Below are 16,226 nucleotides of genomic sequence, written 5' to 3' on the forward strand. Positions count from 1 at the left end.
GTTCGCCAACTGGGCATGTGGCTGGGCAATTTTTGAGAGCATGATTTTGAGATTCAATTTAATATCATCTAGTTGTGCATTATAAAAGGGGACCATATTTATTGAAGCTTTTAGATGGTCCATGCTGTGGTACTTGTACATATCCATAACAATTTTGAAGTTTCCAAATATTTTAATTCATTTATTTAAAGATTGTGAGCCCACATACACAGTAATAACCTAATATGTACAGGGGTACACAATCGTTGTAGCTCATGGCTCTGGGGGAAATATTTCATCGAGTAATTTGGAGCACAGCAAAAGCTAGCCTCTATTTTTATCAATTGTTCCAATAGCGTCGCATTTGCTAAAAGGGGATGAGAAAAAATTAATAATTTAATTTGTGTGAATGACATGACCTACTTCTTGCCAGTTATATAGTAGGAAACTTGTAATTTGCAGGGGGGTCCTTTTGACAAAAATTTGATTGAAGGAACTTGTACTTCCGAAACACAGTTGAAGTTGATTATTGAAAAGCGAGCTTTTTGTCATGGGACGAGAGGTTTCGAACCCGTGTGGCACTTCCCCATCTCATATTATGAGAGTAAGCTTAATGAAAGTGGCACAATATCGACTAGTTTCACCCTGCCCTAAGCTCACCAGAGAACGGCTCCAGTTTCCAACCAGTGTGTGTAGGGCTTCGCCTAGACCTCTCTTCAATGTTAAGTTCTCGACTAGTAACAAGCTCCATAAACTCAACCTAATTGGCCTACCTGAACACACACCCTTGAAGCATGTCTCCAACATCAGCACAACTATTATCGATACTAGCGTACAAGGGCATATCTTGAGTGTCACGATTGCGATCCGTGACATTTTACTTTTAAAAGTGTATGTGAATGCTATGGACATAAAAATATTAAAATAGTTATATGACGATGGAATTGAAGAGAAGGGCCACCTCATCATGCTCTTTTCTTAGCTCGATATGGAATCCCACATCTTAATCTAGAACACTTGGTAACCACGTGCAACTGTTAAGTTAACGGCCCATAAAGAGGAGTCACTTGAAACTCTTCACTCATGGTTGGATTTTTTGAATTAGAATATTAGATACCTAAATATTTTTAGTGATAAATTCTAACACTTGAAATGTGGTGGAATAATTTATGTGGGTTGGACGAAAGGATCAAAGTCTAATGGTAATTTCATTCGGGAGAAAAATTAATAAGTTGTATTCTACATTGATTAAAAAGAAAAATCACTCAGGTTTCCAAATAAAGTGAAAACTTCTTACTAAATAATTTTTTTTTAATGTTATATACATGTGTATCATAGGCCCAACGGCCCAACCCCACTGTAACATGATTTAAAAATTAAATTATTTAATGAAAATCTTAAATTAGTGTTACCATTTGGTAAAAACCTTTAAAAGTCAAATTTAATAAACATTATCAACTTACTATACGTGTCAATACCAAGAGAGCCCATCTTCCTTCATTCTTTCCCCGGAAGCACCTGCCAGAACCAGATCACAATGAAGTTGTTGCAAGTCTTTGATACTAATTGGTTCAATAAAGGTAAAATGTCTTGGGAATAAAAGAGATTTAACCTTCAAATGTTGGTTACAAAGGATCGGGCTTGTTACCAATGCCGGTAGCATATTCATTCGTACCACATATGCAAGTGCGCACGTGGTCTATTGACCTTGTTAATTTGGAATTTATAATTAATTAGCAGAGAAATCCATGATTGAAGAAGCAACCAAATCCATCGTTTGGTCAAATAAGAATGTCCGCTTAATTAGTAATTTCTTTGCAGTTTCCTTCTCCCAGTGCAAAAGTCCATAAACTCAATTAAACAAAATTGGTCTTTTGTTGAGGGTACAACATCAACAAAATTCACATAGAAGAAACAAAAAACAGTTCTTAAGTTGCCATCAGACGAGAGATTAGCTATTGAAAACACATTCTTGGAGTTGGAGGCCCACCTCCAAACAGAGGCCATCTGTGAAATGGACCACTCTTATCAGTCTGGGGTACCAACTTGTGAGCCCGTTGCATCACGAAACTCACATTGAAAGAGACCATCACATGCTCAGCTGTGGCTCTGCTTATTTAAACAATTAAATGAAAAAGATCAACGCATCCAAGTCTATTATAACATTACTTCGTACCAATTAAGGCCGTAAGAACGGTATTATATTTGTTTCCCAGGTGTAAACCATGAACTTCAAAATTAGACTTGAAATCATATACCAGGATTTGGATGCACAGTGCAGCCTTTCGATATTCACAAGTTCTAATAATTGCAATTAGTTGCCCTCAAAATATCTTTCCTTCAAATATGAGAGCAAGTAAAAAGATGAGCCAAAGCAGTAAAGACCTTGTGCCATCCAACTACGCTTATGTGCAAGGGTGCTCTGGCAGGGACCCATACAATGGCTGCTGAAATCATAATCCTGCAAGCAGTTGGTCATGTAGCTATCACAATGAATTTCATAAAGCTTTCAGTCACCCCATCAATCCAACCAGTAAACACAACTTGAGGAACATTTCAGCTCAAGTGGCTCGCATCCACTATAATTTTGGAATTGACAAATCATCAATAGTGATAATTCATCAACTACAAGAAGATTATCAGATTTTGTCCTTAAGCGGCTAAATTTCATAGATGCTACATGCATGCTAGCAACAGTGCCTCGGCCACTGCTATATTTTGATCCATCGAATGCATAATTTCTGTAGGAACTCTTCAGCATTATCATTCCAATTAAAGCCACCATGAAGATTTGATTTCACCCAATAAGGCAATAACACACAAGACTAGACAAAACTTTATCAAACTTTTGGAAACAAACTCAGGAAAATCTAAAGGGTTAAAACAGAAATGGTTATACACAATTTCAGCTGTGCTCTTGAAAATAAAATAAAATGAGAAGGTTCCAAAAACATTAGATCAGCACAAAAGATAGGAAACAAGTTCCATCTATGTAAATTGACAGGGTAAATGGTCCAATCATATCAACCCCGCACACCTGTATGGTACTCAAAACGGTGAACCAAACTTGGGACTCAGTACCATGTGTAAGCAAGGCCCACCTGCTCTTTTCTATTCTCAATGAGATCTTATCTCTCATCCATTTCATAAGGAAAATGACATGTGGTATTGGAGAAAATGAAAAAGAGATGGGAAGTGTAAATCTCACTCATAAGAAATACAAGACTTACAACGTTGAGATACAAAATTTGTATTATAAATGAAGACGCACTTGATGTGTCATTCATTGACTGCTGCTCTAAATCTAAAATATTACATTAATGATGGAGTAAAAGAGTCAGCTATTTCCTAACAAGCAGCAGTCAATGGTTGATAACGCATATTTAGTTTGTGTTACAAAAGTCAGCTATTTCCTAACAAGCAGCTGTCAATGATTGCTAATGCATATTTAGTTTGTGTTACAACGTTATAAGCACTAGCATTTTAGTGATTCCATTCAACAATTAAAGATAAAAATATCAAATTACATAAAATGTTCAAATTTCTTAATTTCCAATCACTGTCATCATAAATTGCCTTATTTACATTTCTAATCATAAGTAATTAAATGTTTCGCATAACATTCAAGCAATAATGTAATTTATTGACAAGAAAAAAATGCAAATCATTCACCATTGAAATGTATTCCACCCCCCCCCCCCCCCCCCCCCCCAAAAAAAAATGTCTAGGATAAGCAGCTAGAACAGTGAAGCTGTTGACTGTTGAACTTTTTCTTCTGGTTGAGGACTACTAGCTTAAAATCACGACATTCGACTAATATGGTATATAGGATAAATCTAGGAAAAACACTTAGTATTCACATAAAGCTTAACATCCTATAACTAAAATATTTAGGGAAACAACTAGAACATTTAAGTTTTCCAATTTTCCTTCATTGCTTTAGTTCTTCTGTTCATTAAAGAATGCCAAAGAAAATAAGTGAGTCATATAATAAACCAAGCTAAGGTAGAAAATAATTGAGTAATATAACAAACCAAGGTGAGATAGGCCCTACATGCTAATAGAAAGCTCAGAGGATCCTCAAACTAGATAAAACCTCCAGTCCTAGAAGCATTCAGAAGCCCTTGCACTTGCATGAGAAGATCATACTTTCCATTAGTAATTCTCTTCGAAATGACAGTGCGACTAATAAACAATTGTAGGTAAAGAACAGGAAAGATCTTACAGTGGTGTCAGACAAATACATTTCAGGTATAAAGATTACCTTCAAATCTCCAAACAAGGCATCCCACAAAACAGTAAAATTCTTGGTAATGCTCAAAATATCTATGTTAACCTCAAACAGGAATTTATATGCTTACACTCAGCCAAATTTAAGCTTGAAGATGGTTTTCAGATATCTGGGTTTGGAGGCGAGCACAAGTTGGGTTAGTACTCAACCTAACCCCACCATGGGGCAAGTTGAGAATTTTCTACCCGTACCATCCCACCAAACCAAAGTATCGGGTTGTGAAAAATTAAAACTAACCTATCCAAATTATTTTGCTCAACTCAAACCCACCTTGAACTGATCCAAGTGGGTTGATGGGGGTTGACTAGGTTGCCAAGTTTTTGTCTGCTATCTGGGTTAATATTTCCAACAGAGATGTACCTCAACAAGATATATATGGCCAAGATCAAGTACAACTAGCAAGTTTGGTCATGGAAGCTAATTAGTATGAATGTACATAATCTGAGTTAGCATTTAAACACTAATAATGATTAAATAACTCAAGTAACAGGTACTATAGAGAATTGACAAGTAATTAGGAGTATACAGGTAAAATGCTCTTTGGAACTTAATCAACAAAATGTTCCACACAAACTTCATAAAAACAACAGACCTATCCTTCTTTTAAAGCAAGTATCTTTAAGGCATATAAAGATAACAGAATCCAGCAAAGAGGTAGAATTGACAATCAAAGAAGAGGCTTCCTCCACAAAACGTGACACACACATAAGTCCATTTTTGACAACTAAAAAGCCAGTGGTCCTTACCAGAACCATTAAAGCACACGAAACAGCAGTGAAGCCTGGAGCATAGATCCCACAAGTCAATAACTAGAGAAAGCCATATTTAACTGCCATAGGCATGACGAATATGTAATCACCAAATCATTTGATTAATTCAAGAAAATCTTTATAACACCTGAGAACAATAAAATTAAACACGACAACTCTATCTTCTGCTCCTCTTATTATTAATTCTTGTATTGCTAGGAGCACAGTTCAGAAGCAGATAAATAATATGAAAGTTATGTATTTAAACAATTACAAGTGAGACAGCCAGGATAAAAATGATGAGCAATCAAGAATTAAAGATACCATACAGAGCCTATTACAGAAAATGGAAATAAATTGAATACAACTTGATGAAATCAGCTTATATTAAATTAAAAAATATATAACCTCCAATAATAGGATTGTTTGAGGGAAATAAGATCATTATTGCCAAATTTGAGCCCTCTAAAACCATGCTCAATGTTAATCAAACAAACTTACAAATATAATTTAAACCATCAAAAGAGGCTGAGTCAAGGTACTTTGCTCTTTATTCTTGACAAACACATACTCTAGATGCTATGATAATGAACAATAAAAAATAAAATTAAAAAATACACTCAGTGTGTGTTATGCACGTTTGATGAAATGATCAACTAGATTTAGCATAAAATGCATCTTTTATGGAACATAAATCCAAGAACAAATGTGCCTTTAAAGTATTCATTTAAGTGACACAAACTTTATTCTGTTATGCACACAACCAGCAGCACCATCATTTAGAATGCCATCATATCATCAATAACCTTCTTTTAATGATTACCAATTTCTGCAACCTTAATTTAACGAAGGCAATTTCAAGGAAAATAACACTTTCCACATGCTTTACTGATATTGAAAACCAGAAAAAAAATTACTAGAAAAATTGTTGTAATGACCAATGATAAATGTTATCAAACAATGATAGACAGCAACTGGGCCAGAGACATGGTCAATAATAGTTCATGATTAGTTACAGTCATGGATCACTGTCGATATTGATTGTGCCCAAAAATGTTGTTGATGATTGTAAGGACAAAATGTGGAATCAATAATGTCACAGATCAATAATAATCACTATTGATGGTGGATATTAATAAAATTCACTAACATTGACCAAAATGATGATGATTGAATGGGAACAACAATGACCACCAGCGGTTATTTGGCAACTATAAGAGTTTCTAATACAATTTCAAAAATAGGTTGTATATTGGCAGAAATCTGACTGGAATTTAAGCATTGATATTTCGTTGACTCTGAAATATTTATTTCCCACGTAGCACCAGAAAAAAACAAAATATAAGAAATGTTCTCTCATGCAAATCAGTTAGAGTGAAATAAACAGAACATTAATTCTATTTATTTTACCATTTCCCTTACCACCACTGCTGCCGCCACAGCCAACATCACCAAAGCGCAAAACCATTAGACTTCACTAATCCTACATCCCAGTTATAATCACTAACATTTTATGCCACTCAACCCATTGGAACTCAAAAAAACTCATCTACAAAGAAAATCGAGAAACAACACAATTCCCATCCATGATGCTTTAATCCTATAGTGGCGTTTCTCATACAAATGGTAGTTTTCTAACTAATAATTTTATGATTACAAGGCGATTGAAATCTAAATATTTCACAAGCTTCAACATATATATTTAGGAAAGTCTTGAAAAGGAGAAAATTTCAGTCCCTAATGCTAGGTTCTCCACTCATATCACACAATATCAAGTTCTAAAACTTTAAACGGTAAGTGGCAGATATGTACAAAAAATAAGCAATTCAGCTGAAAAGCTACCAGTCATTTTCTGAGAAGATGCTCTCACACAGCTTAGGGAATTGAAACCACAAACAAGTTTTCGACCTTAGGGATTTATCAATAGTTTGCAACTAACCCCAAAAAGACATTTGTTGATGAGTGTTTTTATAAAACTTAGCTTAAGATCTATTTCTGTTATACTAGGAAATCCTCTTGGTCTCACTAGCTGGTCAGTGAGTTTGGACCTCTCACCTCCTGGTTGGAAATCAAGAGTATTACCCATTGAGCCAACCTAAGATTAATATGAAGATCTGCTACTGGCATGTTCTTCATTTTTCCGTGTAACCAACTATGTTCTGGAACTATAACACTTGAGGGGCTTTAGGCTATTCAAAACCCATTTAGTAGCAGGTTTCCATTAAGCATCTATGAAGCCATATTGTTTCTTTATAGACGAACCCATTCAAAAAGAGTTGCTAGAGTTGGATTTTGGAATGCACATTGATGTAGAAAATCTTCTCATCAGTCAGTTTCCTGTTTTGAAGATATCGTGACAGAAGCCCACCATCACAATTACCGAAATATCAACTCTCATCCTGATTCTTTTGAAAAAGAACTCTAAGAAATTTCTTTTAGTTGCTCATTCTAGAAGGCACTTCAAAGCATTGGTTCCGAGCATCACACATACAATCATACTCAATTCGATGGAAGGTAATTTCTAACTATAATTCCGTAGCTCCTAATTGTAAAACCCATGTCGATGAAGGATACCCTATTCCCACATATCTCACACACAGGTAATGGGTTTCATGCTCTCCAAACTGTCCAGAAACATTTCCTGATTGGTGTCTGCAAAAATAATGAATCACAAACCAGATAAACTTTGGAGTACCTCCCCTCATTCTCAACCATAACCGCAACCATTTCCTAAATAATTCATGGTGAAATATGAATGCCAACCCAGGAAATACAATCAAGCAAGAAAGTACATTCCAAGTCCACCTTCTATCGTTCACCTACACTCAAGAGACCAATTAAGTGTCATTTGTCTTGTGGATCCACATACCGTGCGCTTCTTGCTAACAAATAAGGAGCTGTGATCCTAGGTCCCCAACTCAGGGCAGATAGAACTTCTAAAAACCTGAACTTTTTTATTTCACTAGTCCACAGATTTCATGTATACATTCCCTAGATCCAAAAATGAACTAATCATTAGTTTTCAATTCAGGCACATAACAAAATATTGAATGGAAGAAAACATTAAAGGAATGAACTTTGTAGGGCACATGATATAGGTTATAAAAAGAATTAAACTGAACTAAATTTTAATATTGATAATCACCTGAAATGTATACAGAACAGGAACATTATCAACATATGAAAGAAACTATCAACATTCAAGCAGTTCTAAACCATGCAAGACATTAGCGTACTTTTGGAGCTCATACTCGTTTCCAAAATGCTTATCTTTAATCTTCAAGAACGCATGCAATGTCAGCAGGCTATCCGATCCGGCTTGGTGGCTCTTCCCAACGACCCGCTCCACACCCAATGCCTTGCAAACCCGATCCAATCCCCCATATAAGCACGTACAAAACCTAATCAAATGCTTCACATCATATACTTTCTCCCCAAAAAACACGCCCACTCGAGTCACAAACTCACTCAATTTCTCAGGCAAGACCCGCTGTGTCAAGCATTTAACCAAATACCCGAAATCATAGGCGCTGTGGAAGGTCACCCATGTAACGTCCTTGTTTAATACAAGCCCTGACGACATCAACAATTCAGCAAATCTTACCGAGTCGATTCCAAATTCACGATTCTTTTCAAAATCAATACCTTGTCGTTTCAACAGCTCAACCGAATCGAGAGCGTGGGCGTGACGCGCGATATCGAAGTCCTTAAAATTGAACTCCCAAATATAATACGTAGAACCCGACCCGAGGTCCGGAAGATTCCCTTCCTCGTCCGATAAGGTTAAACCTATTTGGATCAGATTTAACAGATCCACATTTGCCTTGAGTCCATTGTAATTCGCAGCCGGGTCACGGTGACGGATGTTCGAATCGGGTCGGACCACGACGCCAGGGAACTCCGTGTCCATTGAGATTATCGGATATCTGTCAATTAAAGCTCTGATCCTTTCGAACTCGGAGATCAAGTTAAACTCAAATACCTCTCGGATCAAGATCCGAGGCTTCGGAGGCTGCGGCGGCGGTACGTCTGACATGGCAAGAAATCTTGTCGGATCCTGATCCAATTGATTCAATTCTTGAAAAGGCTTTAATTTTATTTTTTTTTTAGATTTTTTTTTTTAATAATTTCTAGGGTTTGGTCTCGAGTTAGAGGAAATTCGCAGGAAGCGAAGAGACTACTTTTTTTATAAAGAGAGATGGCGACGTTGGGGGTGGTGGGCCGGTTTAATTTTCAAAAGAGGTAATTTGGGGTAAATAGTAACTTATGTTTTGTGGTGAGGGAGGGTATAAATGTAGTATTGCGATAAGTACAAGTAAATGAAGCGTTGATGTGCGGTGTTTTTGCCACTAATCCACTGGGTGCCTGTTTTTAATATTGTTATTCTTGCGCGAATTCGGGAGGAGGAGGTGGAGTGGAGCCCACAATTCTCGATGTCGAATTACGCTAATGCCGGTGGCTATCTGAGTGGGTTGTTCGGCTCTTTTTGGGTTTTTCAGCTTCGAGTAATTATGCTGATTGGTTGCAACTAGAATCCAAAAGAAGTTAAATAGCAGACTGCAGGCTAGGTGTTTGTTAAATTGATTGACTGAGGATTTATGCAATTGGGTTAATAATGTTTGAAATGAGATAAAGATATATAACAAAATGTTTGATATATAGTTCTTACATTGGACAAAAGCTATGCTACCCTCTTTATATTTGTATTTGCATGAAATGAAACATCTCCTTGTTTTTTTACCTTTAAATTAATCAAAATTTGGTCTAGTCGTGATAGAGTTGGACATGTGATAAAACCTTCAATGACGTAAAATAACAACCAGTACTAATATGTTATTTAAGTGCATCACCTAAATTTGTGTTATTATCTTTCAATAGTGTTAAGAAGTGTACGACGGTTCACATAATATAAGATATTTTACCATCTTCTATTTAATTGTCTCTCTCTTTTGTGGGGTTTTTTTTTTTCTTTTTCAGAATTATGAACAAGATGATTCAATTTTGGTTGGAATTTTTTAATAATAAAGAAAATAGAATTTTCTACAATTTAAAAATTATTCTGAATTCCATTAACGAAGAGTGTGGTAGACCCAAAAACGAAAAAAAAAAAAAAAGAATAAAAAAAAAAATTTTTTTTGCCATTTAAAATGTATGAAAAGCGGCAGAATGGCCACTTGCGGATGCTTTTAGATGTTATATGTAATAAATTCATAATCCTGTTCAAACATGCAATGAATGCATGCAAGAGCCAAATTTTAGAATATTGACCAATCCGCTCCTTCAGTGATAAAGGAGTTTTTGGGATAGTGGAGTAAAATTTATACTAATAAATTAAAAATTATATGCCAGTTAATAAAAAAAAATTAACACTCATTAAACATTGAAAAAGAAAAATTACAAGTATGATGTTTAAATATTATAAAAGGTACATATGACAATTAATAATAGGGTCAGTCTACCTTGCAGATTATATAACTTATCAGATTATACTCACGGTCATGCCGTTGGATCCAAAAACCAAATACCTCTATAAACACTAACTAAAACAGTGAGCTAAAATGTTGTGGGCAAAGCCGCTGAAGAAAGTGCTTGAGAAGCGATAACTTTCGTTTGTTTTTGTTCTCTTTAACTAAAAAAAAAATACTTCTGTTGTTTCGTAACGTGAAAACGCATGCGGTTGTAAGCTCGTTTTGTTGTGTTTTAAGATAGGGATGAACAAAAACAGTGAGGTGTCAGCGAGTCACTTGATAGGAAAGAACGAAATTCGATGACGAAATTGAGAGCGGATAAGGTCGAAGCAAAAGTAAAAGTCCGGCGATGCCGCGGCGGAACCTGTTATTATTTGTGGCGACTTGTTTTGAGTTTACACATACAATATGCATATGCAAAGCGTATTTTTAGAACTGCCTTGGCATCATCTGGTCATATTCAAGCTTATTTTCAAACTTTTCATCTTAAGTCATTGTCGGTCGATTGTCACAAAGCCTTCAATCCGGTGACTTTGACACGATAGACCCAAATAAGTAAATGACTAATGAATTATGAATTCCAACTTATGATTGAAACTGAGTCATATAATTTTCAAACCGTACACGTTTTGAGAGAGCCAAATTACTGCCCTCTGTTTACTTTTTATCATCATGGAGCCAACTCAAATAATAGTGATCAGCTGCATCATATCCCATTGGGGGATCAGTGTTACGGATTCCACAGTCCCCCAAAATGAGAGCTCCCCACACACACCCACTGGACCAGCCTCTCAACTCAAATAAGCATACACATCAATGTAATAGGGTCCTGTAAGTTACAGTGTCAGTAACTTGCAATGACCCCACGCATGCACAAGTCAAATAAACTCACTAAAATTTGACAAAAGATTCTCTGAGTCGCCTTCATGAAAAATAAATTTTGGGCAACAATGAATAGAATGGCAATTCGCTTTCAATCAAATTGAGGCATGTAATAAGCTGGCAATTGGTCAATTAAAGTACCCTCATCCATATCAACTGGGACAAAAATCTTACTACATTCAGAACATAAACACGGTACTAGTAGTATGCCACTTAGGCATGATGTTCCATGGCACATTACAGGAATAGGAAGGCTCATGCTTGCCAGTAGCATTCTGTAGCAATGTCTAAAGCAACAATTTTAATAATGCAAGCATCCAGTGGAGGGGGCGGAAGGAAAAAAGGAAAAAAAAAAAAGAAGAAAAGACTTCTATACAGAAGCGCAATTAGACCTTAAATACTACTAATGATGGATTTTTCTTTTTTTAAATATTTGACACACAGAAAATCCCATTAATCAAACAGCATCCTTCCATTACAGTTTGAAAAAAGAAAAAGAAAGAGACAAAACGATGATGAAGCCATGGAGATGTAATTGGAAAAGGCCCTTTCAGGCATTTCCTTCTATGTTCTTAACATCAACACAGGAATACAATCTATATATTGCATATTGTAATATGCAATAAGCCCCATGATACCTATATGATCTTAGAAGCTAGAAGTAGGTACCCTCAGGAGGTTGAACCAGCTTCCGATTGTGTGGGGCTGCCATCTCCTTTTTCAGTTGTGTGAGTATATCCTCCATGGTGTACTCTCGCTGCCAATTCGCAAGAAGTCCAAACTTTTTAGGTTCCACCTGCAGCAATTGCATTTCATCAAATTCTCACCTTACAACCAAATTATCCAGAAGCTAAAAAAACCAAATGAACAGAATTCAGATCAAATAAGAACAATACCACTCCAGTTTCATGGTTAACACAAGTCATGTTGATTCGTGAATGAAAACGAACACTTGGTGGCTTCTCTGGATAATCTTTATCACAGAACAGCTTCAACTGATAAATTCTACCTTCATGTACAGTCTGGGGCCCAGAAAAGAAAAAAGGAAAGTAATTAACCATGCAAGCTATTGAAACATGTCAAATACTCCGGAAAAATAAATAAATAAATAACAACGCTATCTCACTTTGGAACAGGTTTTAGATTACCAAAAATTTTCAACAACACAACTGTATAGACAAATGCAGAGTTTCCCACATATTTACTGAATGGGTTGTGCTTTTCTCCAAGTTCAGTAATTTGCAGTACTTCAAAAGCACTGACCACACTTTATCTCATGAATAGACAACCAGAACAACAGACTTTTCAATATCTGCCACAGAGTAAGAAGTTTTTCTTTCATGTGCACTGTCAGTGTGGCATAACTCAAAACCTATATTACATGCCAACGCCGAGCCACCATTTACAAGGATACTTGAAACTCTGAGGACCCAGGATAAAGGTGGCTAAATATAACAATTGGAGTTGCCACGAAAAGAGTAATATGGACCTCATCGATTGTGACCACTCATCCTTTGTACTTCCAAGAACATCAAATATTGAGGCCTTAATGACCTACACATATACCAGTTAGAAGCTACATTCCTTGCCTGTTTGAGTGAAGCCCAGGAGCTCATGTACTGTACATCAATGTACAAGGCATACTGCCTTAAATAGTCTATGTATGTAAATTATGGTCATAGATGCAAAGTTTCGTCTGATGGAAAAACTTAGGACATACGTAACCAACCAACTAAACGAAACTATAATTACATTGTGAGGACCGATAACGGTGCCAGTCCAAGAGCGCATGTAAATGTCATCTCCATCATCCATTCCATAGCTGACAGTGCCATCTCCAATACCTTTTTCTCCGCGTTCAAGTTCCTCCAACAATCTGAAGTTCCGAGGGACTGCACAAAAATCTTCAATAGTTAGTAACACCAATAGTATGCAGTGATAATACACACGGAAATTTTGATGGAAGACCTAAATTGTCAAGTGATTTCAGTCATTAATAATAATAACAAAGTGCATATGGCTCAGAGTTCAAGAATTTTATACGACGTCATTAGAGAAATAAAATGTACATGGTTCGGTTTATAAGTGAAAACCACCAGAACTTAGAGAAATTTGTATAGCAGTGAGGAATTGCCCATCCCATACAATGCAGCTGTTCAGGAAGTTATAACTAAAAAACACGTCACAGAAAATCCTATTAAATAAGCACCTGAAATGATTCTTCAAAGATTTACTTGATTATGAGAATGTAAATGCAAAGATAAGAAGAAGAACATATTAATAAGAATCTATTTGAGCTCAGCCATAGATACATGATAGCTTGGTCACTTTAACCAAAACACCATTATGTTACAGCCCATTGGAGTTCTTATCTAACTCTTTATCATTTTTGAAGTGCCAAAGTAATATAATATGTAAGATCAAACATCAGCTTGAGACACAAGCTTTCTGTAACACAGACCCATCTATTTTAGCAAACTTCAATTATTTCAATCAACAAGTAACACACATTTTGTTTATTTGGCTTCCTCAAAATACTAATCAAACATCATGACCACCTAATTATCAAAATTCACAAAATTATCCAATGAAGCTTTATAGCATTTAATCATCCAACTGCAAATACTGGCATTTATAATACAAGAGGAAATCATTCACTAGTCAACCTACAATGGTTAACAACTGTAGAGGTCAAAAACGCAGTTACCTTTTACTTAGATAGAGACCTATAAAAAAAATACATACAGGAGAAAGCTTCAACTGCAAAGACCCAGAAAGTGAATAACTTCATAGGACATAGCACATGGATACTGTTCTATATTACAATGAGAATAAATATCACTTCCAATTAAGTATCTTATCCTCAAGAATCAAATCAACAAACCACAAAGTAAGCACATGTACGAGTTACATGATCTTTCCATATGGTGGCCACATATTTTATGGGCATGTCTAGGTATGCCACCTATATGAGTAAACTCTCCCAAACTCAAAAGGAACAAGTCACCATCAAGCTTCATTATCAAACTACAAGATATCAAATAAGTAGAGGATGTATTGCTAACTTCAAACACATATAAATAAACATTAAGATCATCTACGTGTTCTATGATCTTTCCACAAAATGACTAATAGGACCAATCTCATATGAGCATGTGTTGATCAGCAACCTACAGCAGTACGGGCAAAATCATCCAAAATCAAACAGGAACAAGTCATCATAAAGACTCATCTCAAAGTTACAAGATCGCAAACTTCCAAAGAACCTGTTTTAAGAACAACTTGAAAATCTTAATACACAGCATATGTGCAGACTTCAAATAAAAAAAATAAAAATGAATGCCAACAGACATACACACACATAAGCAAAACAAAATTACAATGAAACCATAAGCTTTAACATTTTACGAAGCATCGCATACAAGATTTGATAAGGCCCTGTCAAAAGAATTTCTTCAACTGATTAAACATACTAATTTTCTTTTAGTGAGCGAAGCAACACTTTTCTAAGCAAAGCCATTACATCAAGTTAACATTGTAAACGCTTATCAAGTTATTAGTTAGGCGACAATAATCAAATAACATTAAACATATTAACTCAATTTCACGATAAACGTATTAGGTCCATTTAACAATCAAACGTAGCAAACCCAGATGCATTTATGCTAAAAAAAAAAAAAAAAGTTCCTAAGACCACACAAAACCACCCAAAATAAAATTTAAAAAATAATAAAAGCATTAGTTACGACCCACATGTGAATCAGACAACAAGAACAAAAACCCAGTACAAGAAACACAACAAAACAAGGAGAATAAGTCAATCAAGTGCATAAATAGATTGAACAAAAGGGGCAAGATCAGAGAAGAAACTGACCCACGACACTGGATCCTCCTGAGCCTAGCGTCATGGTTGCGATTTTGATGATGGGTAAGCTGAGATCTAAGAGAGAACGAAAGGGGGAGAGGGGTCGGAGGAAGAGAAGAGAATCTTTGAGGAAAAGAGGAAGGCAAGCAAAGACGAGAATAAAGAGGGGAAATTGAGGGCAATTCAACTGATGCTCAGTCGTAATATATTATTATTTAAGATATTTGGTTGGGTTGATGGGTCTTGGGTTGTATTTTGGATTGCACTGATAACGTCTTCATCCCTCAAATTTCCTTTTATCTCAAAACTAAGCCCATAACGCGTCCATTTCTATCACGTAGGTCCCTCTTTTTCCTATTAACACGTCAACTTGTCAAATCATTCCACTTTATAGATCAGGTGGAATATGGGAATAATTGAGCAAGAGTTGATTAAACGGTATACTTCAATTTACTCTCAGTTACAATGATAATTTTTAATTTATTTCTTAAGAGTGTGAGAATATAATTTATCTCCGTTTATTGTTAAGGAAATAAAGAAATTAATCAACTCACCCCTGTTTATCATTATCTCTTGAATAAAAATAAATGAAAAATTGAACATTGCATATTTCAAAATAAATTAAAAATTACCATTCTATTTTGGTGATGAATTGAAGTTTTTCCTCAATTAAATTTTAATCTATCCTATAGAAAAGTAGGCTTTATGTAGGTAGCTCACGGTTGGACTACTGTTGATGGGCTTAATTTTAGCTATGCTAGGCTTTACGTAAAATAATAATATTTCATGTGCCTTTGAGGATGATACATTGACACTAAAAATTTAATATCATCAATTCTTTATTAATTTTTAACGTTTATAGATATTTATATTATTTTAGTTGTAATATATCCCACCCTTCCTATTTCAAATTTAATATATCTTTTAAATTTAACTAATTGAATTTACGACCTATAACTCTTTGAAGATCACATGTTTAGAGGTATATTTGG

At 35.5% G+C, this 16,226-nt stretch overlaps 2 protein-coding genes across 2 annotated transcripts; both read right to left on the reverse strand.

The window, feature by feature from the left end:
• Positions 1 to 6,649: 6,649 nt before the first annotated feature.
• Positions 6,650 to 9,323, reverse strand: LOC102614741 (probable CCR4-associated factor 1 homolog 11). The gene is made up of 2 exons (XM_006481491.4): positions 8,165 to 9,323; positions 6,650 to 8,010 (listed from the first exon to the last, which is right to left on the reverse strand). The coding sequence occupies exon 1, from the start codon at positions 9,053 to 9,055 to the stop codon at positions 8,213 to 8,215; it is 843 nt and encodes a 280-aa protein (XP_006481554.1). The 5' UTR covers positions 9,056 to 9,323; the 3' UTR covers positions 6,650 to 8,010; positions 8,165 to 8,212.
• Positions 9,324 to 11,767: 2,444 nt separating this feature from the next.
• LOC102577979 (ubiquitin-conjugating enzyme variant) lies at positions 11,768 to 15,362 on the reverse strand. The gene is given in 4 exon segments (NM_001288872.1): positions 11,768 to 12,165; positions 12,266 to 12,391; positions 13,122 to 13,261; positions 15,244 to 15,362. Coding segments are annotated over 4 exon segments (441 nt in total). The 5' UTR covers positions 15,278 to 15,362; the 3' UTR covers positions 11,768 to 12,024.
• Positions 15,363 to 16,226: the final 864 nt, after the last annotated feature.

This window comes from Citrus sinensis, chromosome 6 (assembly GCF_022201045.2).
Source record: "Citrus sinensis cultivar Valencia sweet orange chromosome 6, DVS_A1.0, whole genome shotgun sequence".
In the NCBI taxonomy this organism is placed as follows: domain Eukaryota; kingdom Viridiplantae; phylum Streptophyta; class Magnoliopsida; order Sapindales; family Rutaceae; genus Citrus; species Citrus sinensis.

Coding starts and splice junctions, on each gene's coding strand:
- LOC102614741 (XM_006481491.4), bottom strand. CDS start 9,055: ATGTCAGACGTACCGCCGCCGCAGCCTCCGAAGCCTCGGATCTTGATC.